Source organism: Berghia stephanieae, chromosome 6, assembly GCF_034508935.2.
Source record: "Berghia stephanieae isolate SIO BIC M18660-M18661 chromosome 6, UCSD_Bste_1.3, whole genome shotgun sequence".
NCBI classification, from domain to species: Eukaryota; Metazoa; Mollusca; class Gastropoda; order Nudibranchia; family Aeolidiidae; genus Berghia; species Berghia stephanieae.
The window spans coordinates 22,629,094-22,654,801 of NC_088365.1; the positions used below are offsets into that span (position 1 = coordinate 22,629,094).

The 25,708-nt window shown below is 36.7% G+C and overlaps 1 protein-coding gene across 3 annotated transcripts; it reads right to left on the reverse strand.

Annotated features, from left to right (window-relative positions):
• Positions 1–694: 694 nt before the first annotated feature.
• LOC144974683 (uncharacterized) lies at positions 695–22,398 on the reverse strand. 3 transcript variants are annotated; one of them, XM_078917797.1, is made up of 10 exons: positions 22,262–22,387; positions 21,328–21,473; positions 19,707–19,814; positions 17,574–17,828; positions 13,676–14,954; positions 12,185–12,303; positions 11,405–11,510; positions 10,160–10,330; positions 9,358–9,525; positions 695–6,633 (listed from the first exon to the last, which is right to left on the reverse strand). In XM_078917797.1, exons 3-10 carry the CDS (start codon positions 19,812–19,814, stop codon positions 5,006–5,008), a joined length of 3,834 nt encoding a protein of 1,277 aa, XP_078773923.1. In that variant the 5' UTR covers positions 21,328–21,473; positions 22,262–22,387; the 3' UTR covers positions 695–5,005. The 3 variants fall into 3 exon arrangements, with proteins under 3 accessions (XP_078773923.1, XP_078773924.1, XP_078773925.1); XM_078917798.1 differs by lacking the exon at positions 22,262–22,387 and adding an exon at positions 21,980–22,139; XM_078917799.1 differs by lacking the exon at positions 9,358–9,525 and having other exon boundaries at positions 22,262–22,398.
• Between the last annotated feature and the right edge of the window lie 3,310 nt (positions 22,399–25,708).

A 25,708-nucleotide genomic window follows, 5' to 3' on the forward strand; every position in this document is an offset into this window, starting at 1 on the left:
CGGTGGGAGCGTGACTCTATTATATGAGCTATCCACGAACACAAAAATATTCGTTTCAAACTCTCTAGGAATGACCTGAGTTTGAAACGAATATTTTTGGGTTTGTGGATAGCTCATACGGTAGAGTCACGCTCTCACCGGCCAGGCGGAGTTGTCGTACCAATAAGGTCGCAGGTTCAAACCCAATCACCGCTGTGAAAATTTTTTATTCTCTATTGTCTTCTGGCACTTTTCTACTCACTTCATCTCTTGTTGTTACCAACATAAGTGCCTGCTCCACTCACTTTTCTAAATTAAAAATTCACCCCATATACCGGAGCATACTCAATGTCTCAATTGTTTCTATGTTATATGTTTGTGTTGAGAATATTGGCTATTAAGATTAATTGCTGGCCAGCTAACTTCGCGTTGGTTGTGTGTGTGTTGGACCCGCAGTCTCCAGTAGTCGGTGAGAGAGAGCTCTAGGAATGACCTGAGTTTGAAACGAATATTTTTGTGTTCGTGGATAGCTCATACGGTAGAGTCACGCTCTCACCAGCCAGGCGGAGTTGCCTTATCTAATCAGTTCACCTTTCTCACCCAGTGACTGGTAAATGAATGGACATTTTTTAACTTACTGAATTCAGTAAATATACGGTAAATTGGCAACTCTCATCTTTAGATGTTTTTGAGATATATAAGAAAAAAAAAAATCTTTAATTTTGGGAGGAATAAATGAAATTTTATTTGATATAAATTGATTTTTCTAAGACAAATACTCATACAATTGTCTCAATTGTAAGCAACATTTGCTTTATAACTATCTTTGATGCAAGTATAGAAAGATACGACTTATCTGTTTGAATATATGTTGAGAAAAAATCTAAACAAAAAAGAATAATAAATATCATACATATAAATAATTCATCCTATTTCCAGCAAAACTAATGCATTTTAAAATAAGATATCTATCACAGCCAAGTGTTAACAAAAATGTTTCCATTGATATAATATTTGTTGCATAGTTAAGTGTAAAGACAGCATTATATGGAATACATACACTATGAGTGAACCTTACTACAATTTTTCATTAAATTTCAACATTTTTAATTGATAACTCAAATCAGATCATACTGATATCATAATTTATTTTTTAAAGTCACCCCTTTAAAAAAATGAAAAAAAATAATAAATTTAAAATGCAAAGATCCAGACAATATTCTGTTAAAAGACTGACACCCTACAGCAAGGCTGGATTTTTATTTTGAATCTTTTAAAATTGACCATACACAGATATAAAAGGGTAATCTCAACATTTTATGAACCCTTATCATTAAATTCCATCCATACCATAAATTTCCCAAACAATGAATTATCTAACAAACTGATTTTCACAGTATCAAAAAGTTCCGTTATAGTTGAGTTGGGGTTTGTTACATAGCTTCTTTCTTCCAGATCTGGGCTTCATGTTGTCTCCTTTAGCGTGTCGGCATCAAAACCGTGTCCATGTTAAATAAAGTTATTTTGTCATTACTAGACCTGCCAACGTTTCCCTAAACCAGAATTAGGGAACAATTAGGGGCAATGTGAATGATCATTGATGATGATGATGATGTTGGAGATGGTGCCAAAGATGATATCGATGATGATGACATTTTTCCTGAAATAGCCCTAAAAACTGTAAAACAAAAATCATGAAAATTGCTGGATATTGGAGAAATCAGGAATGAGAACAAACATTTCTAAATTTCTAAATAAATCCAGGAGAGTTGGCAGGTCAGCATTGGCCACAACACAAATATTTGCATTCTAGAATGCCCAGATATTTCTTTAAAAATTGACCCTTAGTTTCTTTAATCTTGTTTTAGGGTTACAGAGTATGACCCAAGACTGAAATTCAGAGACAGGAAACTTTGAAAGTGGCAAAGAGTTTTAATAACAGATGATGTGTATCAAGTCGGTAAACATCCTCAACTGCATAATTTTATTTGGAATCAACCTTAAATCAGGTTTTCACAGCTTCTAACTTCAGTTGGATGACTACTTCACATTAAGTTCTTTCTTATCAGACTACAATCTTTGAAGGATGTGCATACTATCAATACTCAAATGCTATGTTTAATAATAATAAGAACTTGTCTATAGCGATTTATGCCGATGCCTCAAAGCACTTTACATCAATTGCATACAGTTTATACAGTTTAGGTAAAAGTCCTCACACACTTACACTCATCTGCTCCTGTACATTAATTACACACACACAAACACACACACACACATAAATGTATACATACATACACAGGTGCACATGTTTTTTGTTTTTGTTTTTAAGGGTTTTACGGTGTTTGCAACACATTTGGGTTATATCAGCGCCAGTAAAAAGGGAGAATATGGGATAGTAAAAAGTTATGGAATTACAATTAAAGCACCCAAGAAAAGGTAGGACAAAGGGGAATTGGTTCCAAATAAGAATACAGGTGTAGATTCCAAGAGCACACTATCAAAGTACTTAGTTTGAGATCACTAAAAGTCTCATCCAGACACATGCATAGGTCCCCACTAAGAGGAATCCACTCAAATGTTTTACAAATCATATATAATATAAAGAAAACATAATACAGTGCATAACAGAGAGATGATTTACAATGAAAAAAATATCATCTCCGAAAACTAACTATACATTTGACTGTTTCCCTCTCAGCCAGGGCATCCGGCCAGGACCAGGACAAAACCAAGTAATCTCATATTCCAAGACAAAGACAGAAAGCAAGTTGGAAAACAGATATAGGGGGATAGAGTAAGCACCTCCCTGCCCACTTTGGGAGGCCAGGAACCCCCAGGTACACAGGTGCACAAGCAAATGGCATTTTAAGATGGAAAGAAATAATTACTGTACATCAAATAATGTTATTTACAAAAGCTATTTATCAAAAAGGAAAGTTTTGAGGCATTTCTTAAATGGGGCAACACTATCAGATAGGTAGTCTATGTTTACTGACTTGACATTGCATACCCATGGAGAAGCTAAGTTTCTTGTCTGAGTCTAATATTATCATTGCTGTGTTGGGCATAACTGGACATTTCTACAGTGCAACATGCATTCTTCCAACTTCACAGGACAGCCAGGAAAGGTTTGTAGAATTTTGTTCGATGAATACATGAACACGATTGTAAGACAAGGTACAAAACTATGATGAAGCCTACTGTATAAGTATGATCTAAATGTTTGCCCATCCAGGTCTCATAAATTGATGACGTCAGCCATGCCTTTATGTTGGCAAAATAGTGAATATCACTCGCTGCTGATTCATAATTTTAAATATAAAAATATGCATGATGTTGGAAGGTGTTGCAATGCATTTCGCTCAGGGGTTTGACAAACTATTGTGATAAATACTGACAATCTGTGGGTTTCATTGTTTTGGGTGACAGGCAAGCACTTCAGATGGCTATGCCCGAGAATGACCAAATGTAGGTCACATAACAAGTTAAACAAGTCAACCAAAACCAAAAGCTACTGAATACAACTCATGGTAATTAAATTTCTTTTTGTGATGCCAAGGGGCAATTATTTTGTCAGTATCAGGCTATGAGTTGAGTTCACAAGGGCTACGGCACAACACAACTTGCTCTCTTCATGGGCAGTTGCAAGGGGGAGAAAGGTCAAGGTTGTCTCAGATTAGTTCGTTGAAAACGTGTAACAGTTCATGGATTCCATGAAAAATTTACTGACACAATGAAGGAAATAATTTGGGAATTCTGTCCTTGTTCTTTGAACCTGTCAATTCGTCACATGTATGTTCGAAGAATGCGTAGTGCACTGTAATTGATATAATTTTCCCATGGAATTGTTTGCGCATTTGTTTTTAAGAGCTAAACAGAATTTGCAACACTTACTTTTAGTTAAATCAACATAAGTAAAAAGTTAATAGATGGCAGGGTGTTTGAAAAATAATAAATGCAGACCAAAAAAGTTAATCTGCACTTTAAAAAAAAAAGGAGACAAAGGTGCTTCAGAAAAGGGAGAAGTGGATCTCAGAGCAGTCTATCCATGTTTCTAGTTTGAGATTTTAAATCAACCAAACCTAAACCCAAGCATAGAATCCCTATCAAAATGTTTGTTTTTAAGGGTTTTCCAGCGCTTGCGACACATTTAGGTCATTTAGGCAAGAAAAAAAGGAAGAAAATGGGATAGATGAAAGTCAGAGGTTTAAAAATTGAAAGCACACAAGATAAAGTTAGAAGAATGGTTCAGATAGGGAACAGGTGTAGAATCCAAGAGCACACTATCAGTGAATTTAGTTTGAGATCAACTGAAAGTCTCATCCAGACACTAGCATAGGTCCCCACTAAGAGGAATACACTCAAATGTTTACAAACCATTATAAAAAAAAATAATGTAACTACATAATAGAGAGATGATTTACAAGGAAAAAAAATATCATCTCCAAAAACTATAGTTAGACATTTGACTGTTTCCCTCCATGTCAAGGACTCCGGCCCGGACTAGAACAAAACCAAGTAATCTTATTCCAAGACAAAGACAGAAAGCAACTAAGAAAAACAGATATAGGGGTAAAGAAGACACAGTAAATGATCTCCCTGCCCACCATGGGAGGTCAGGAACCCCACCCAGACATTAAAATGTAACTAACATTAACAGTGAACAAAGACTGTCTGATTTTCAACAAAAAAAAATCTCTTCATTGAAACATCCATTTGACTGCTCGTGCCCACAGGGGGACATCAATACTGCCGCACAATGACAAAACACCTTTTGTTCATTTTAACCAAAAATACTATACTTAACATTTTGATCAATTCAGATGAATCCTAATTTGTCAAAAAGCGTTAAGCCTGAGACTTCTTTAATACTTCTGACAAGTTGGATGAATCTCCATCTATTGATATTCTATTGAAGTCAAACATTTCCACATCAAAAACAAGGCAAACAAACAAACAAAAAAGGGGTGTCAGGTCATTGTGCTGCAGAAAATGTCACCAACCAGTTCTGGAATCAATTAAATTAATAGGGGTAGCCAGTATAATGGGGATAGTTGGAAGAGACCTGGTTACTTTGATTGTCCTGTTGTAGCATTTGTTGGTGTTGCTGTTGTGAAACGGATGTTGATGACGGTGATGATGAAGAGGATGGATGCAGCTGCTGTCTGTGATGATGATGGTGATGATAATGGTGCTGGTCATCATCTACCTGTTGATGATGATGATGATGCAGGTTTTGTTGAGAATGATGATGATGATGATGGTGGTAGTTACGGGGCTGATGATTGGGGTGGTGATGAAGATAGGTTTGAGCAGGGATGGAAATAGCAGAAGTGCTCATGTTCGGTATCATTATAATAGGATGGGGGTCATTGCTGCTGGTTTTTGTATTTCTAGTATGTTCATGTAGGACTGCTGTTTCTAACTCTTCCTGGCTAGAGTAAGAAGTTATGACAAAGCTTCTAGAGGGTGGATGTGGCACAGCAAAACTGTTGCTGCTCCCTCCTACCCCTCCTCCATCTGTTGGCATCCCAGTAATACGACCTTCATGCAATTCTGGTGGTAGTTGAGGTGGTGGTGGTGGTGGTGGAATGGCAGGGTGTAAGGAATGATGGTGGTGATTACTACCACTTCCTGCTGGTACCACAGTGACTGATGTAGAAGGTGGTGGTGGCAATGCCTCGAATCCTCTGAATATTTCTGTAAATTCAGTCAAACCATTCCCATGGTTATTATTATTATTACTAACAGAGAGACTATTATCAACATTGTTACTTTCTACACCAACCCTATTATTTACAGTCGTTGCCCTCACTACATGAAGAGAATTAGAGGAAGATGGTGGAATATTTAGATTATGTCCTTCAGCTGTCACTGTAAACCCCATGCGACTCAGCAGTTCTATGTCATTCCAGTCCTTTTCCTGCTTGGGAGCTGAGACATGGTAAACAGCGCTGGAATAAGAATTGCTATTATCATTATTATCATGACCGTTAGAAACAATTTGTCCATAATGTGTCCCAGCTTCAATGACAACCCCATCACCAGATCCAACATTGGTCACTACGGTGGTTTCTCCATTCCTTATTGCTTCATCAGAGGAAGATACTGTTTGACTTACACTACTAGCACTTTGTATAACTATTTCCTGAGAAGGTGGGGGTGAGGATTTTAAAGAGACAGCTGGAGAGTTTGAAGTGGGTTCTAATATTCTTTCTGATTCTATAGATATGTCACTATAAGAAACTTCTGTTTTTGCCACATTCTGTTGAGAGGTTTGGCTCACTTCCTCTTTCTTTCTTCTCTTCCTTTTCTTTGGTTCTGATGAACCTTTCTGTTTACCGATAACCCCTGCATTGCCACCCTCCTCTTTATTATTACTGCGATTAGCCTCTCTCTCGTGTTTTTGCATGTGCTCCCGTAACTTGTCCAGTCGATGTGAGGCGTACTCGCACTGGAGACATTTGTGTTGCTTTTCTGAGGTGTGAATTCGTTTGTGTCTGACCAGATGAGACTTTTCAATGAATGCTTTATTGCAGATTTCACACACATGCTGCCGAATGCCAAGATGGGATCTCATGTGAGCTTGAAGGGTGGATTTCTTTGGGGTTGAATAAGTGCAGGAGGGAAACGTGCATGGGAAGACATCTCCTGGAAAATATTAAAAAGAAAAGAAAAAATCAAAGAATGAAATAATAATTATGAACATGAACTTGAAATACAGATTGACAAAAGCATCTTTGAAGGTTAGCCAACTTTTTAAACATTTTAGGTTATATATTTTCTGTTACCTGTAAGAATATAAGTAATTTGTAAGATATGAATGTTTGATTGTCATTTCTCAATTTATGAAGGAAAAGATGTAAGGTGACAGCTTTCTGAAAATGTAGGGATAATTGGAAAGGCAAGAAATCCAACAAAGATAATATACATCCAATAAAATAGTTAATATTTTTGTCACTGGTAGCCAAAATGGTTTCTTTCTTATACAGCATCGTAAACTCTGTGGTATATCCTAATGGAAAATTGAGGCCATGATGGCAGCAGCTTCTAATGGTTTTCACACTCACAATACTATGTTATGATGATCTATCCAGGATGCAAACTCATCACCCCAATCGTGTACCGCCTTCATCACAATGCACCGTTCCAACTAGATGCTCTGCAGTTTCGGGCTCTTGATCACAATGGGTACATGGATCAAATGAGCGTGCGTTTAGCAGATTCTCAACCGAAGCCGTTGGGCTACCACCCAATATCACCTCTTGCTGGTGGAGAAGCCTGGCAACTTTTCCCCCAGTTTCGATGAGTCAATGTCCCCTCAACTCCCTCGAGGGATTGAATTTGTCCAAACCAACTTTCATCTCATATATGCAGCTCTGTTCGAAGTCAGGGAAGCTATGTACAAGGGTTGCCAGGACTTATTTCGGCTCGAAACAAGGGTATTGTCCGTTATGCACTTGAGAGGGGTATCCCCCTTCCCTCTGTCTTTGATCTTATTAAACCAGTTTAATTCATCTCTCCAGGGAAAAACAAAACTAAACCCCAACTCATATTTGTCTAGCTCATGGCATTGCAAATTACTTCAGACAGTATCTCATCAATAAAAAGCAGTTTAATAAGGACAGAAAGACCCATAGCAAGGGAGATAAACCAGTATACATCCATAGCCCCATCAATTTCCAACATTATGAAGAGTAATATTTTATGAATTTTGAGTTTGTTAACAATAATTGAAGGTGTTACTTCTGTACTGTGCCAAGTCCAGATTGACCTCAAATTGAGGCAGCATCAAAATGCCTGTGATCTTTCGGTTTTTCCTGCATCTCCTAATAGCACAGAAGAAAGAACTGATTTATCAATTTTACATTTTAGATCACTGACATCATCACTGTTGTCAGTCGCTTCTGGAAGCAACCAAACTGGACTTTGGCACCTTCAATTGCAAAAAAGGGATTGAAGACAAAATAGATTTAATTGTTATCCGTTTTATTTTGTTCTTGTTTAAAATTTAACTACGGCTAAGCTGTATTTGTTTTAACCAATTTTCACTTTTTTTATTTGAGTAAAAATCAAACTTAATAATTGAATTTTTAAAACATTGAGAATACTTTCAACAACCATACGCATAGCTCACAAATGTATTGTTAACAAATTGCAGTCTGATGATCATTTCAAAGGATAAAACATTTATTTAATACGCATGCATTGATGTGAATGACGTAACAAAACATAGTTGATGACTGGATATTTTCTGAGCTACATCATAAAAATCAGATCATTCTCTATGACTGTCACTGCCACTCATGGGTCAAATTGACCCACTCAATGATCCTATTGTGTCTTTAGGTGAATGAAATATCTCTTCAAATTCTAACTCGAAATGTACTTGCTTCGATCGTTTTTGACAGATTTGACGTGTTGCTTTCTGTTTTATCAGTTTAAAAAAGTAATGAATTTTATCATAACACTATGAATGAAATAATGAGAACTAAACAGAGAAAAAGAAAGAGAAAGAAAATGAGAGAGATATATAGATGCTGTAATGGTTTTATAAGAAAGAAGGCTAAGCAAGACGGTTTAAAAATATTCAGAGGATGGAAGACCATAGAATCCAAATAGACATGCTCAGATCTACAACAAACAAAAAAATAGTAACAATATTGACCACCTCAAACTGGAAGAACATATCACGGCATTAGAACATCTGGCCTGTCATGGTAAATGGCAAAATTAGCAACACAGGAAAGGAAGACGGTGTTTCATTTTGGACTACAGTACAAATTTAAAGAAATGACTAAAGTCTATGAATTTGTTTGTAATTTCACATGTGTGTATTTTTGACCCAGTGATGACTTACAAAGAGGAGATTCGTGGCCATTTGCAATTTTAAAATAAATCTTTTTAAACTTTAATAAACCCCGAAAAAAAAACATACCTTTTCACTTCCAAGAGAACACAATTTGAAATATTAAATTATAGACAATACTCTTTGGCAAGGCGGCTTCTATTTGACAGCCATTTATTACAGTACATGGAGAGATGAAAATAAATTCATCCTGCATGCTTATTCGAGATAATAACTTGGCTGTTACAGTATTAAAAAAAAAAAAAAGAAGAGCAATAAGTCTGGCAAATATTGTTTATATGTAAGATAGGGGTTATTGCTTTAGACAGATTTAAATATGTCCTACACAATTATGATTATCATATCAAAATGTAATACAAAGATCTTTTAAAGATCTAAAAAACTTGAATAATCGAACCATACAAATAATCCAAACTGTTTTTGTTTCCAGACATTCAAAATAACGCCTGACTCTGACACAGAAATTTGATTCATGTGCATTTGAAATGTCATCGTTTTCCCCATACCTGAATGTTTGCGCCTATGAGCTTTAAGATGTGCCTGATACTTTGTGGAAAACCCACAATGGTCACAAAGATAAGGCCTCGAATCGTCATGGACCACTAAATGCTGTTCCAATGTTATCTTCATTTTGAAGCGCTGATGACAGATGTGACATTCGTGATCTCTTTTATCTAAAGAACAATAAACAAGAATACTTTTGATTTTCTGAAGGTTTTGTTTAATTTTAACCCATCTATGTCTATTACAACCCAGCATATCCAATACATATTCTTCATCCAGAAAAAAAAAAAAAAATCCAGACTGAGAATAACTTAATTCCTTTTCTCTGAGAGTTTCTTACATAATTTCAAGGAATTGAGAACTTAAAATGAAAGATACTGTTTGATAAATTTTTACTAATTCAATTTATAAAAGCGTAGAAGATTACTTTCAGTGATTTTGATTATTCACCATTCACATCAAAAACAAGCAATATTAGAAAGACAAGCATTAACTTTTGAGTCAATTGAAATTATAAATCAGTATTTGTCTGTTCATTACATTGAGGAGATCTGTATCTTTTGTTAAAAGTCTCAACAACAACAAAAAGTCTAATCATGTCATTAAATGGTTTGCAAGTCTTTCAAAATCAACAAATTCTATGGCTCTGGTTGTTGAATTCTACTTACAGACATAAAGGGGAGAAAAAAAGCGTCAAAAGATTTCTAAAGAAGCACAGTGATTGAGTAAAACATAATGACTAAATAAATCAAAAATCAAACTTAACAATGTTTGAAGCTGTTCTCCTGATTCTTTCATTCTTACCATTATGACATTTGAGATGGGCGTAGAGGTTACTCTTACTCCTAAACGACATCTTGCACTCATCACATGTGAAGGGTCTGTCACCAGTATGAGATCTCCGATGCTCTACCAATTTATTCATTTTGTCGCTTGTATAATTGCAGTCTTGGATATCACAGAAGAAGGGAGGACCTGGTAAAATGTCAATCAATTATTGAAAAAAAAAAATTGTTCTTCTGAGCCAGAGCTCCACTAAGCCCGATTTCATCCCAGATTCTGTGGCAGAAATGACTGGCAACAATTGTTTGTTACCTTTTGGATAGGATGTTACAGACCAAGCTACCCATGACAATAAATAAAGAGATAGAAAAATCTTAACAGACAAAATGCTCTTTAATGAAACCGTGGATAATCCCCTCCCTACTCCTAAAAAAAACAGCCTATTTTTTTCAACCCAAAGGGAAATGTATTATGTTCATAGAATGCTGCTTTCGGCTGGGTAAGTTTTCAACTTTCACAATGTAGAGTATGGCAATGCCAGGAAAAAACAAATGGTGTAAGGTAAATTATCAAAGTTTTTGTTGAGTTGAACACAGCACCATAAACGCCATCATCATCATCTTTATTACTATTTATAAATTAGCATTATTGTGGATCAAACGATAGGGGTATTCAAATTCAGAAGACGACAGTAATTTGGTTGCTAATGTTTAACAACCCTCTAATATGGATACTGGCTTTCATTTACCTTGTCGTAATGTTTATCTTTATAGGTTACTATTAACTTTAGCCAATTAAGCCTGAGTCGCATTGCTGTATTTTACTCTCTTTGTGAAAATGACAAGATAAAATGTAAGTTCAAGTAAAGCCAATGACACCCCTGTCAAAAAAGCTGTTAAAACAAATGCACTGATGGTAAATTACCAGTACTTCTGATTTTGAAGTAAGTGAGAAACGTCTCTTTGACATAACAGCAAGACTACCGAACAGAAAAAACACACACACACACACACCCAGATCCCTGGACAGTAAAAAGAAGGGAAAAAAAGAGAAAAAGAAAGAAAGAAAGAAAAAAAGAGAGAGTGAGAGAGAGAAAAGAGAGAGACAGAGAGAGAGAGAGAGAGAGAGAGAGAGAGAGAGAGAGAGAGAGAGAGAGAGAGAGAGAGAGAGAGAGAGAGAGAGAGAGAGAGAGAGAGAGAGAGAGAGAGAGAGAGAGAGAGAGAGAGAGAGAGAAAGAGAGAGAGAGAGAGAGAGATTGAGATCTACCAGCATTATTATAGTGATCTGTCCTCATATGGAGATATAGCTTCTTGCTCCAGTTACATTGGAATTCACAGATGGGACACTTGATCATTCTTTGGCTTTCATGAACCTGATGAAAATAAAAATACAAAATATCAAGATGCTGTTTTATTACTTTGAAGAAATAAATAAATAGTTCTCATAAATTTCATTCCTTTCAATCAAATAAATGAAATTGGCACCAGAAGAATTACAGGAATAGCGTCTTAAGTGTTGGCAAATCAAATAAAAGGTAGATAACAAAACATTTAATATTCATTTATTCTGTAAATCTGAACAAAACAAACAAAAAAACAAACAAAAAAAAACAACCCTCCAATCCCTCCTTTCATTTGACAAAACCTGAAATCTGGTAGAAGAGATTTGACTGAAACAATTTCAAATTTTTAAAAGGTGATGACAATAATAATGTTGAACATTTTTATTGCGTCATTCTCCTCTGGCAATCAGAGGGGAGCATATATACATTCCCGAAAAAAAAATCCTTTTAAACATCACTGGTAAGCATAACTCTTACTCAGTGAAAAAATAATATACATTAATGGTAATATGCTCCAGTAAAGAGATTGGTACATAGATGTTTGTTTTTTTTTAATGTTCATTGATAGCTCCCTCAGCCTCTACACATCGGGTCTCAAGGTGGAAATGACTGCCAACTGAACATTAATTTATTGCATCGCTTTCTTTAATTGAAGAGAACAAGAGTGAATTATGAAAAATAATGTGTTTCCTATTAGTGCTTACTTGGCGTATATGTTTGTCCAATAAATAACTTTGCCTGGTTACATATTCACAATGAGAGCAGCAAAACTTGTTTTTTTTATAGCCTTTCCGAGGTCGGCCAATCTTGGATTTACCCAGAACTGTCGTGGAAAACAAGAGATTTTGATTAATTACAATGAAAATAATAACCACAACAAACTGCAAAGTTCACCATGTTTAATTCATTATGATTAATTTACATTTTAATCATTTTGAGTCAAATGCAATATGATTTCTTAAGAACATAGTGAAACCATCTGTACAAGCTAAAAAAGTTATACTTAATAAAAGGAAAATCTGGTAATTGTAAAGCTAAAACAAAAATATAAATAAACATTTATGTCCTCGAATAAATACTTATATACAGTTGGACCTCTTTCTAATCAGAAAATGTTCGTCGCTGCCAAAAGTACCCTTATTAGCTGGGTTTCCCAATTTGTCAGGCAAAATATTTCAGTCAGGCAAAATATTACAATTGCCACCCAAGCCTCTCTTCTTCTTCTTCATTTTGTTTCTTATGTTTGATATCTTTGTAAACAATTTTTTTCACAGCATGTAAAACATCTAATAGTTACACATTACCCTCCAGATCATCCAAGCCAGGTATTATTTAGCCAAATTAAAAAAGCAGTGATGTCAGACTGTAAAGATTTGGGAATACGGTAACTAGAGACAATCAGAGTGATGAAAACTGGATGCACATAGTTGTAACCAATTTCATCGAAACAATGTACCATCAATTGTATATATAGTTGTCAACACTTTTATCAAAACAATGCACCATCAATTGTGCATATAGTTGTAACCAATTTCATCAAAACAATGCACCCATCAATTGTACAAGAAAAACAATAGCTCTGCACATGCCCCTTAATTTGTTAGGCCAGTGTAACATTTCGGAAGGTTAGAGATGATGAAGCAAGCTCATACTTTGATCAACGCAACCACCCACCCCTTTGAAATTAACTGTAAATACATGAGACTAAAAAGTTTCACATCTTGAAAGACAAAAGGCCCTGTAGTAAGCATTGACACAGACCCCAAAATAATTCACCAATACTACTCCTGTGTTAATTGTACATACTATTTGCATAGTGAAAACATTCAATTGTTTGTTTCTGTTCCATATTTATTGCTCATGCCATAATTAACGCAGAGAAACAGGAAATCCTGCAATAAAATCGGTAAAATGGAAGAGAGGCTCCGAAAAAATTGTCATGATACGCCGGTGACCTTTTTCTCAATAAAAGGGGAAATATATAGAGAGAATTTCTGTTCACTGGGATTCCAATTTGTCAGGTTTATCCCATTTCGAGGTCCAAGTGTATATCCATCACTTAACAATTTTTTTTAATTTCCTTAACATTTCGTACTATATGCCATCTCTGTGAGATCAAAATAATTAATGAGCTGGCAATCAGTAAATATTAACTACAGAATCATACCATGAAATGAATAATGCATCATTTTTACCAAGTTTTGACTGGCTCTTTCTCAACCTTTTTGGTGCAGTGGCTTCAACATAATCATCATCATCATCACCATCATCATCATCATCGCCGTCTTCTTCTTCTCCATTCTTGACAAATGGGGAATCCAAACTACCATCATCATTATAATTTTCATCCACATCATCCTCTTGTGTGTTCGTTCCTTCCAACCTTGAAGCTAACGATGATGATTGTGCATCTATTTTAGTATTACTTTCCTTTTCAGCTTTCAATAATGCTGTGGATTGTCTGGTGGAGACAGTCCTATTAGAGGAAGATACAATACTAACACTACTACTGTTGGACACAACTTTACGAGGACGTAGAGTCTTGCGTCTCATACTTCCGCCTTCACGAGATGTCCTGATTGAACTACGGGTAATCGCCGACACTGTGGTCAACTTTTTATCCCCATTTTGATTTGATGGTAATGCCTCCTTCTTTGACTTATTCACAATTTCTTTTTCCTCAGAATATTTACTCGATAAAGTACTTTTAACTTTTTTCCTATTTTTTTCTCCAGTATTTTTGGCTGTATTATTTTTCTTCATAAACCCTTTTTTATTAAGAGAAGTCTCTGGTTTTGATTTTGATGCTCTGGTGCTGTTGCTCAAACTTTTAGAAACAACCTTTTGTGTCATTGCAATTGATGTTGTCTTATCTTTTTCTCGAGCAAAGCCTGATATTAAAATAAGCTGTATGGGTTGAAATATTTCCTGTCGTCCGGTGCCAATATGGACACTACTGGTGACCACGTTGTTCAAAATCTTATTATGTACTCTTCTTAATTCCTCAAATCGATCTGTATAAGGACCAAGAGAAATTGAAGCTGAATGGAGCGTCTGCAACAAGAGGTACAGGGATGATGGATGACTAGTGAAAAAGTTTTCAGTCTGACTAATTTCTGTTAAAAAATCTTGAGCAACTGTCGACCAGTCAATATGCCTGAGCAAAAGAACCAAAAAATGCTGCCTGTCATTGACTTGCTCTGTGAGCCACGAAATGATGAGAAACAATTTCATTTCTGGGTTTAATTGGGACACGTGTTTTGAAGCGAGAAATGTGTTGAATTGTTCTGGATTCAGGTCTTTCAGCTCACACTGCTGTGCCACTTCTGGTAAATGCTCCCGTATGTGCTCTACACATTGTTTCTCTAGGACTGACAGTTGATATCGCACTGATATGTGGAAGAGGCTGATAACATTTTCAACAGACACTGTCTGCTGAAGCTGTTTTTCACACAAACTCCTTAGCAAGGGTATCTGTAAAATGAAAATGAGAGGAAATTTTAAAAAATTATTTATGTGACCAATGCAATAAATGAAATACACAAATGAAATTCCTTCAATTGTTGACAATGGGCCCAATCTCAAATATTGCAAACTTTCCTAGAGAATGAAAGAAATGATTTACTAAACATACTAATTAATTACAATGATCGCAGTTTACTTTGTATGAAACGACAATGTTCCATATCGTATTTCTTCTGATGAAATTTATAAAACAACACACCCTTGAGCAAGAGATTTGGCTGTTGGCCTAAGTAAAAGCATTCTGCAAATCTGGTTAAATAAAACGATCTGATCAAAATATTTACAAACATAAAAACACAGTGGCCCTTGGGAATTATTTAGTGGGCAGAGGGGTGGACAAAGCTCAGTCTGTTTGTCAAGTCACATGATGATTTATTATGTCAGAAGAACACTAAATTCACTCCAATGAAATTCTGCTGATCAAACTTATACTTGATTCTTTGTACTTTAATCAATTTCAATGTATTTTAGATGTATCCTGAATCACCATGCACTCTACCAATGCGCAAAGCGGAATGTACTCCTGGTAATTTAAACATCCGCCTCCCCCACCCCCCACAACCTTCACTCCACCCACATCTTCATCATTATCTATGCTTTCATTTTGCCTGACGGGCTGTCTAGGATGAGCTAAATGCGAACATTTCTGGTTTGCCCACCTTGTACCTATGAACTCTATATATCAACTCTATATAGAGAGTTTATTGATAAATGGAATAAAAAGAGGACAATATTTTGGTTTATTATCAGTCAATATCAAACTAAATTTTTAAATAACATATCATATCATAGTCATGTAATGATATGTGATATCACATTACTTCCACTATTACTAGTAGTGCAAATCCATTCTAAATGAGATAATTTTCAATTCATGCAAATAAGAATTTAATCGATAGTCCTTTCCTTAGAAGAATTTTAAAGGCAAACAATATTATGTATACTCGCTACATCAAGTGGACAGTCTTTCTATTTACAAATCGACAGTTATGTTTGAATCGTTGAAGATTTGATGTATATAAAATATAGATTTTGTCTTCTCTATTTTTTTTAGAGATACATTTTAAAATATCTTTTTAATTTATTTTTAAAAATATGTCATATGTTAAATAGTTAAATTACCAGTTAGACAGAAAAAAATTCACATACACACACAAAAAAAAATTTTTTTACTCATATCAATTCTAAAATTTCAAACATTTCCGAACTTCCGTTTTTGAAAAATGTAATTTTCAAAGGAACAAAATGTAATTTTACATTAAATGGTAATTGAACAAACAAACAAAAATGCAACTAGAAAAAAAAAAATAAATAAGAAAAGAAAGAAAAGTATAAAGAGAAAACGTGACTCATGATTCCCCCCAGAATGATTGTTGGAATCAAAAGGAAATGGTGTAAAGTAATGAATTACTATGAAATAGAAACCAAAACACAGTGAAAATGGGCTGGGTTGTTTACAAAACGTCATAGCCTTTGACCTTGGTTACGGCATCAGCAACTCATGTAGCTTATTGGTGGCCATGGGCAGTGTGAACTCTGCACTCCGACCAATAAGCAACCACCTGACCATGCATGATCAGACCATATATGGAAGTAGAATACTACAACGAGGCATGTGATATAGATAATTATGTCACAATTTTGTGAGTTGAATGGGAGGGTATGCCCATTGGAGACTTAGAATAGAGGCTAACCTTCATGTCGATCAAAACATTTACAGGTTTTCATCTTAAATAAAGAGTGGTATTAGTAGGATGTAAAAACATGCATTTTCCTCAATCAATCAACGAAAATGAAATTAACTGACCTCATATAAACTATGATTTTAATCTAGGGGAGAGAGGGGGGAAGGGGGGGGGGACTGTTGAAATGTTTTTGATATTGAAAATGAGTGAAACATATACAATCAAAAATGACATAATATTCAATACTGACATTCCCCTTATCAAATTAAGAAATTAAGGAGCAGGCACTTGTGTAAGATAAAGAACTGAACAAGTGTGTATGAAAGGTGCCAGACAAAGCAAGAAAGAAAAATACAAGGAAAAAACCATCCCAAAAATCAGTCGACATCAACTGGGGATCGAACCTCAGACCTTCTGATGACCAATCAGACGTGCTACCATTACACCACAGAGGCTCCCGATAGTTGGGACAATTTTAATACCTATATTCTGCTCCTTAATTTTTTAATTTGATATTTTTAAAAAAAATATATAATGGAGCAACTCAAACGTCTTCGTCCTCCCGTGTTCAATGTATGTGTTGTTTGATGCAACATAAGGGTTCACAGTATAAAACGTGTACCCTTGTGAAGAATATAGGTATTAAATTGTCCCAACTACCGGGAGCCTCTGTGGTGTAATGGTAGCACGTCTGACCGGTAATCAGAAGGTCTGAGGTTTGATTCCCAGTTGAGGTCGACTGATTTTTTTGGGATGGGTTTTTCTTGTATTCTTCTTTCTTGCTTTGTCTGGCACCTTTCATACACACTTGTTCAGTTCTTTATCTGACATTTCCCTTCACGCTTAAAAAACAAAAAAGGTTAAAACTTGTGGCATGTTTCACCTGGAAAGTGGAGGCCAGCAATAAAACACCATCGATGTCCTTGATATTTCCCTCAAATGTGCCAGTATAGAGAAAGTGGATAAATTGCTTAAAAGCATCTTGCAGATTACTTTTGACTAGAACTTTCTCCACCCTGCAAGAGCTCTGGTTAAGCAAGTTCATCATGACAGGGCTCCAAAGTGCAAAAACAAGACGATGTGTATGGAATTTAATGGATCCAGTCAATTCAAAGACCAAGTCACAAAACTGTTGTTGCTGTAGAAAAAATAGATTTTTTCATTTACTTTGCAATGTTTCATTGTTTACTGTGTTTTGAATAGATTTTGTCTACATCAAGGGCTTAAACTGCAATTTGTTATTGAGCAACAGACATGACCTCATTCAACCCTTATTACCTTTCCTTGCAGTACTTTGGAATATTAGAGTATTTATTATGTAAGAGTCACCGCTAGAAAACCCACCCTGAAATAGTGTAATAGCCCTCCAGGAATGTTTTCATGATAAAATAAACCCACTCCTCTCCTATCCTGCAGATCAGACCATACTAGGCTTACTCATAACTCGAATCTTCACCAATGATGTGATAAAACAATGTAATTTAAATTGATTTCTTATACAAGTGAGAATAACTAATTCAAAATTTTATTCATACGATGGATGAGGAAAAACAAAAAACAAAAACAAAAACAAAAAAACTTGAGCTTTGATATAAGCGCAATATCCACTTGATGTGCTCAAAACGCTTTACAAAAGGTCCCTGACCACAGAAACACGTAACATGTAGAACGAGTCATGACGTCTGTCAAGCAATATTACAATTTTTTCCGGACAAAGACAACGCTGTTAAGGCAAGGTACTCATTTTACACCTGTGCGGTGAGAGAATGTGAGTAAAGAGCCTTTTCCAAGGACTCAACTTTGCGCTGAGCGAGGCTCGAACTCAGGACCTTCCGATCCGAAAGCGAGTGTCATACCACTAGACCACATAGCCAACAAGAGTTCTTTCTTATCTGGCAATGACAACAAAAATAGTAGTAGTATTATAAATAGTAGTTGTGGTAAACACGCAACCGATGCTAAAGAAAGCGGGAAGGGTAATGTGAAGGATTTGTCCATGTTGTTAGTGATTGTATAATCTTGTGGTGAGTTCGCATGAGGTCAGAGTACCCCAGAGACTTAATCAAAGGAGTCTCCCAGCAACAGTGGGGAAGCAACATGACCACCAAGGGGCAATACAATGGTCAGACTTTTTTTGATGGGTGCCTAGGATTTTCAAAATGGCGGGCGTTAGATAAATCCTCGTCATATTTTGCATTCGTAATTTTGTGCTGCCAGGTTTAATTCTTCAATAAACTTTTAAAAATTTTAATTCTTTGAATCAACAAATTTACGACTTTTTTTACGACCATAGATGCAAATTTACAATCATTTACGACCTTTAAGACCAAGAGGTCAATTTACGACTTTTTTACGATTTTACGACCTCGCTGGACACCCTATGGGTGGCTCAGTGGTACGGTCTTTGCTTCGTACCCAAAAGGTACTGAGTTCGATCACCTGCTGCAGCGATGTGTGGCCTTGAGCAGGTCACCTAGCCCTCGCTCAATTTGCAACGCTGCACTGCGGCTGACACCTGGGTTATTCCAGTCTTCCCTTGGAATAGACCCTAGAGACAAATTTCTCCTATGGGATGATAAAGGGAATTTTTATTTTATTTTATATTTATAACTGTATAAAACAAATTATGGGTATTTATCTAAATTTACTTATTTTGGTAAATGCATTGACACTTTGCTGCACAGACTGATTAAATTTTTTAATCAAGGTCCATCCATCACTGCCATCTCTTCTTATAAAATAACATAAGAAAAATACAGTGAATTAAATTAAATTAAATTCCCTTTATTCATCCCCAAGGGAAATTTTGTCTTTAGGGTCTATTCTAAGGGAAGACTGGAATAACCTAGGCGTCAGCCGCAGAGCAGCGCCGCAAAGTGAGATAGGGTGAGGTGACTTGCTAAAGGCCACACACGCAGCGGCGGGTGATTGAACTCGGTACCTTTCGGGTAGGAAGCAAAGACCGTACCACTGAGCCACGCTGCCCCTTAGACAATATTTACAAGCTCTTACATACCTGCAGCATATGTGCCAAGTTCTTGAAGAGAGCCATTGACGCTCTGACCTTTGTCCGCATCTTGATACTATCAATATCATCATCATCCCATTTCAAGCCAGTCTCCATCTACAAAACATTAAATAAAACTATGATGCATCATGTTTACCAATTTCGCTAAGTGAGGCTGAGAACTAAAATTCAAAACAAAACAATAGTATGACATGTCAAACATTCTGTTGGATGTATCAATCTAATATGCTTTTTAAAAGAATATTGTTAGTAGTCACAAATCAAGTAGCCTGTCTGAGCATAAAGGGATGGGATAGTTGTCTTACTTCTGCTGTTTTAGTGATCAAAACTTACAGTAACAGTAAGAGTGTTTTTAAATTGAAGCCAACAAAAAAGGTATAATTAAGCAAAATAAGCATTGTCTCAGTATTGAGACAATCTTAGTTTAATTGAATGATGAAAAAATAAAATAAAATCCCCAGTCTTTACTCTTGGTGAAGGGGGGGGGGGGGGGGAGGATATCGGCTGTCAAAATATTCTGGAACAAACGTAGAATATAAGATTAGCTATATCAATTTCATTACAGAGAAAATTGCCCAGATTAGACTGTACCCTTGCTAGCAAACATGAAAAAAATTTAAACAACCTACATTCCTTTCGCTCTTTTAAATGAATGATGCTGGCTGGTTTCCCTTAATTACATTCCCTTTGGAGTTTGGAAACACATTAGTCCCATTGTACCATACTTCAATCTGGCTTTGCAGTATAGACAGTAATAAAACCTAGTACTACTAGTAGGTACCTGTAATTAACCCTAGTACTAATAGGAAAAACAAAAACCCTAGAACCTTTACTACGACCCAACTGTAACTATCTAGAACCCAAATAGAAAAGAAAACCATCTGATCTCTAGCAACCACATAGAAATAGAGAAAAAAACACAAAAAACCCCAGGACGACTGATCTGCACTAACTTTCAATGTACTTCAACAACAATGGCAGCAGAGAACCAAAATAATGGTCATATTAGGAATTTTGTAACTTTTACCAATCAATCAAGGTTTGTTCTACAAACGCTACTAAAAATTGACAAATTGAATAAATAATAAATATAATGAACAACATTTGACAAGAGATTGACAATTAAAATAACAATAAAAACTAATGTACCTCGAGGAATGTGTAGAAGGTCTCCCAAGGTCGCTTCTGCAATCTACAAATGTTTCAGGCATGTTGCAGAATCGTTTAGTTTTTGTTTTGTATTTCTTCTTTGTCTTAAGGAGAAAGCGGCTCAATGATTATTTTTTTCTTGCAGACGAAGTAAAGGAATTCAGATGGCAGCAAAACAAAACTCAACCAAAGACATCCGTTTGGGTTCAGACTTTTACTTTTACATAAAAATTTCACCAAAAAATCTTGCCGGCAATGTTCAAACGAACAACATAAATTGCAAACGAATAATGATAATGATGATGATCATGATGGTGAAGAAGAAGAGGAAGAAGGAAGAAGAAGAAGAAGAAGAAGAAGAAGAAGAAGAAGAAGAAGAAGAAGAAGAAGAAGAAGAAGAAGGAGACATATGAAGAGGAAGATGCTGGAATTTTTAAAAAGAATATTTGAAGAATCTTACCTTGCTATTGTTTCGAGCTTTAGTAAGCAAGGTAACAATTACAGTCACAATATATACTATACAATGGGTCTGGATGGATAATCTTGTTGGACTTTGATGGTGAAACCATCATGGATCCCTTTCTTTAAATTAAATGGTTTCATCGACTGTGTGGGAGAGAAAAATTGTTGTCACTTCAATACCTATATTATAACTATGACTTTTATCAAAATATATATCACTCAGACTCATACTCAGAACCAATATGGAGGAAAGTATCAGTTCTAGTTCTAGTATCAGGAAATAATATTGCATGACAAAGGTGAAAACCGTGATTGTGATAGAATAGCCATGGGAGACTATTCAGACTCGAGTCCGAATTGCCACTTTCATTGATTACTTGTTAATCCAGACTTCTTCAATTTCCTGAACACTGAAAATAATCCAATGACAATGTTCGTTCTTTTCCATTGACAAAGATTATTTATTTAGGACAAATAACAACAGGCCGGGGGGCGGGGGGGTGACCCGAGTCTCTAAAACTAAAGGGACCAGGGCCAGGGGAAGAGGCCGGTAATTAAACCTGTTTTAGTTTTATGTGATGGGACAATGGGACTGGGCCTGAGACGGAATTCTCTTTTTTTAAACTTAAAAATTAAGGCCAAAGAATTACATTAGAACTAATATGCATGGCATTGATGAAATATTTATGTCCTTTTTCTGGAATGAGACCATTCGTTTTCAGTTGGACCATGTACTAATTGTGCGGAGTCTGTTGAGTTGAGAGGGAAACAGTGAGATCTGATGAAATTTTGATGGATCGCTCCCGTTTCAAGTTTCAGCTTCACCAGACTTTCAATACAAAAACGATACAACAAAAATCACGACATAACCTATCAGCATAACGCAACCGCAATGCTTCAACCTCACGTATTGACTGACAACCTAAATTTACCTGCCGGCGAGTATTAAAGTCGAAGTATAGTCTCCGTATTATTATGGATTCCTTGTTTGAGTTATGATGAGTATGAATGAACGAATGTTTGAGATCCCTCATTCACGACTCACGACTACGGAATCTACGGAAGTAAATGAGAGTTGTCTTTCATCTTTCTAGATCACGTGATCACAAGATATACTCTCTCTCTCTCTCTCTCTCTCTCTCTCTCTCTCTCTCTCTCTCTCTCTCTCTCTCTCTCTCTCTCTCTCTAATAAGTCAAGTCTAACCGGAGCATATTATATTTATACACCATACTTTTATTTCACATTGACCAAATCTCTAACATCGACATTGGTTGTTTCTTGAAAACAAACGAGCTTTTATATAGAGCAATATCCACTCGCAACACTAAAAAGAACAGGTAGGACGAGACATGACATGACGCCTGTTACTGTTAGGTGATATCATTACATTATTTTCCGGTAGAGACAACGGTGTTATAGGTCAGGTGCTCATTTTACACCTGAGTAAGGTGAGAGCATGTTAGTAGAGGGCTTTTCCAAGGACTCAACTATGCGCCGCACACAGTGGGACTCGAACCCAGGATCGTCCGATTCGAGGGCGAGTGTCATACCACAAAGCCGCACTGAGTAGGGTACGGGACTGAGACAGAAAAGAGATTAAATGAGAGATCATCCGCCTTTCCCCAGGATTTGGCCCAGGCATGAGAGTTTTTACCAAGTTCGGGGTCACTGTAGTCCACCGATATTTGCAGGAGGAGTTTTTTTGGCCATTTTTTTTTAAACGTGTTTTTTTTTTTTTTTTTTTTTTTTTTAAATTTTGGTTTGTTTCAGTATTTGTGTGTGTGTGTGTGTGTGTGTGTGTGTGTGTGTGTGTGTGCTTTTTTTTTCAGAGTTTACAACCCATCATTATGGACGCACAGACAACAATGGCAATGATGATGATAATAATATACATGAAAATTATAGTTTCTTGTCACGTGTAGCTTCGCTATACAACACTGGTCGCCTAGCATTGGCTCTGTCAGTGACCTGTGTAAAGCCTAATGGACCCCTTTTGTTTACAAAATTCAATGGCTTCTATTTTTGCCTCGACAAATAAATATTCATCGTCGTTGTTGTGGTTATAATCACCGTCATCGTCATCATCATCATTTCTCTCTCTCTCTCTCTCTCTCTCTCTCTCTCTCTCTCTCTCTCTCTCTCTCTCTCTCTCTCTATCTATCTATCTATATATACAACTTATCCACACTAAAAAAAAGTCTACTTTGCCCTGCCACAGTCGAATGAGGGGAAGAGGTGATCGTCAAATCATGACAATCCCCATTCATTTAAAATGAAATTTTAAATATAATATAGTAAGTTCACAATTTTAGGGATCAGATTTGATAAAGAACGTTATCGAGGAAAAATATGTGCAAATCACACCCCCCCCCAAATAAATAAATAAATAAATAAATAAATAACTATAAATAAAATGGAACTGAGTCATTGCCAATTCCGTTGTGATAAGACCTGTAGTTGTCTCCTTTCACGTTCGGAAAAACGAACGAAGATTCATATTTGCAATCGACACTCGACTGCTACATAAATCCCGTTCGTGAGAGGCATTCTCGTCAGCCAGAATCTATTGCCTGATGTCACGTCGCCCAGCAACGGCAGCCATCGTGGTTCTAAACAAAGAAAATCAGTACTTTTTATTCTTTGTGCTGGCGAGAACTTTTCATATGTCTTGTGATCAGAATGTGTAAAAGTCAAAACATGATCAGATTTATAATGTATTTTTTCCTCTGGATCGCTTTTATGCTCGTCGGAGAAATATTTCATAAGGGCGTCCGCCATTGTTCCGATAGTTTAGAGCCAGTTACTAAGTTACCATGCGTACGAGGGAAGTGACGTTACGAGCGTATTACCCGGTCACGAGCAAAATAGAGAAGAAAACCGGCGTAACAAGTGGCCTTCGTTTAACCAAATTATGAATGATACTAACCAAAAAATAACGTCAAAAAAGAAGACGATGATCACCAAGCGAGAGTGAAAACCGAGTTGTTGTTAGAAGTGCTCAAGGAAACAAAGATTCCATTGATTACAACTCACACTTAAAATTTTCCCGTGATCTTCGTCTTCTTTTATGACAAATTATTTTGGTTAGTATCAGGCTTTTAGTCAATGAAGGCTACGCGTAACCCTCTGAGACACATAATGGATAGTGTCCATTACCTACTATGAGAGAGTATTCTACGTAGAAGTTTCTGATGGTACACCCGAGCCCAAGTCGAATGTACACTTAATTTCCCTGACTTCGGAGGGGATGCATTACGAGATGGAGGTTGACTTCGAAGAATACTTCCTCAGGACGGGGAATAGTTCTATCTAAACTGGGAGAAAAGTTAATGGGCTTCTGTACCAGTAAGAGGGGACATTGGGTGGCAGCCAACAAAACCTAAGTTCCAGGACCTGTCTAACGACAACAGCCTCTTATGGTTTTCACACTACTATGTTATGACGATCGACCCAATCAGCAAAGTCTGGTCCGCATTCGTGCACCATCGCAAACCCGCCGGGTAGCATCGTCACAACACACCGTTCGACTAGATGCTCTGCCGTCTCAGGTTCTTGCCCACAGCGGGTACATGTTGGACAGGTAGAAAGACCCCACCGATGAAGAGCACTGATCGTGAGGCAGCTCCTCGACCGAAGCCGATTCGCAGTCACCCAGTGTCTCCTCTAACGGCAGCTTTCCATCATCATTGGGATGTGGCAGGTTTGCCCACTTACACTCATTGCCTGAACGGTTCGGAGACTGCAGAGCATCTGGCTGAACATTGCATTGTGACTAGCTACTGGGTGGGTTCGCGACAGTCCATGGATAAGCTGACATAACATTGCATTGTGACCAGCTACTGGGTGGGTTCGCGACAGTCCATGGATAAGCTGACATAACATTGCGATGAAAAAAGCTGCAACTGCTGCCCACGTGCAAAGGGACCAGTTTGAATCCTGTTCGCAGACAAGACCCCCATCCATCAGGAATTGGGTAGCTAGATCTATTAGATCTGGTGGGAATTTCTTTGTGATAGATGAAAGACTAACATCCTATCCAGAGGGTAGCAATTGATATTGCCCGTTTGACACCAGAGAAAGCGGGATAAAACTCTAAATTATGACACGTTTATGCGGTTTTCCAACCGAGTGTGTCTCTCAGTTATAACCAACACAGTGAACATTATAATTAGGACAGCTGTTATGGAAATGATATTTCAAAGGGATTGAAGATTTCCTAGAGTGAACAAAACATAAATCATCACACAACACAAGGAAGACGTGAAGCTACACACCACTGGGATGCCAGTCCTTTGTGTTTGGACCCAAGTAATAATTACTCTGTCACTGATCTCAGGGCTGACGCAGGTTCCAAATGCATTCACTCAATTCAAACTAT

Bases quoted from the DNA above. Each gene is read 5' to 3' on its own strand.
- LOC144974683 (XM_078917797.1), bottom strand. From the start codon at position 19,814: ATGGAGACTGGCTTGAAATGGGATGATGATGATATTGATAGTATCAAG. The intron at 17,829-19,706 runs GTATGTAAGAGC...TTTTTTCTACAG, and splicing joins ACTTGGCACATATGCTGCAG to CAACAACAGTTTTGTGACTT. The intron at 12,304-13,675 runs GTAAAAATGATG...TTTCCACGACAG, and splicing joins AAAGAGCCAGTCAAAACTTG to TTCTGGGTAAATCCAAGATT.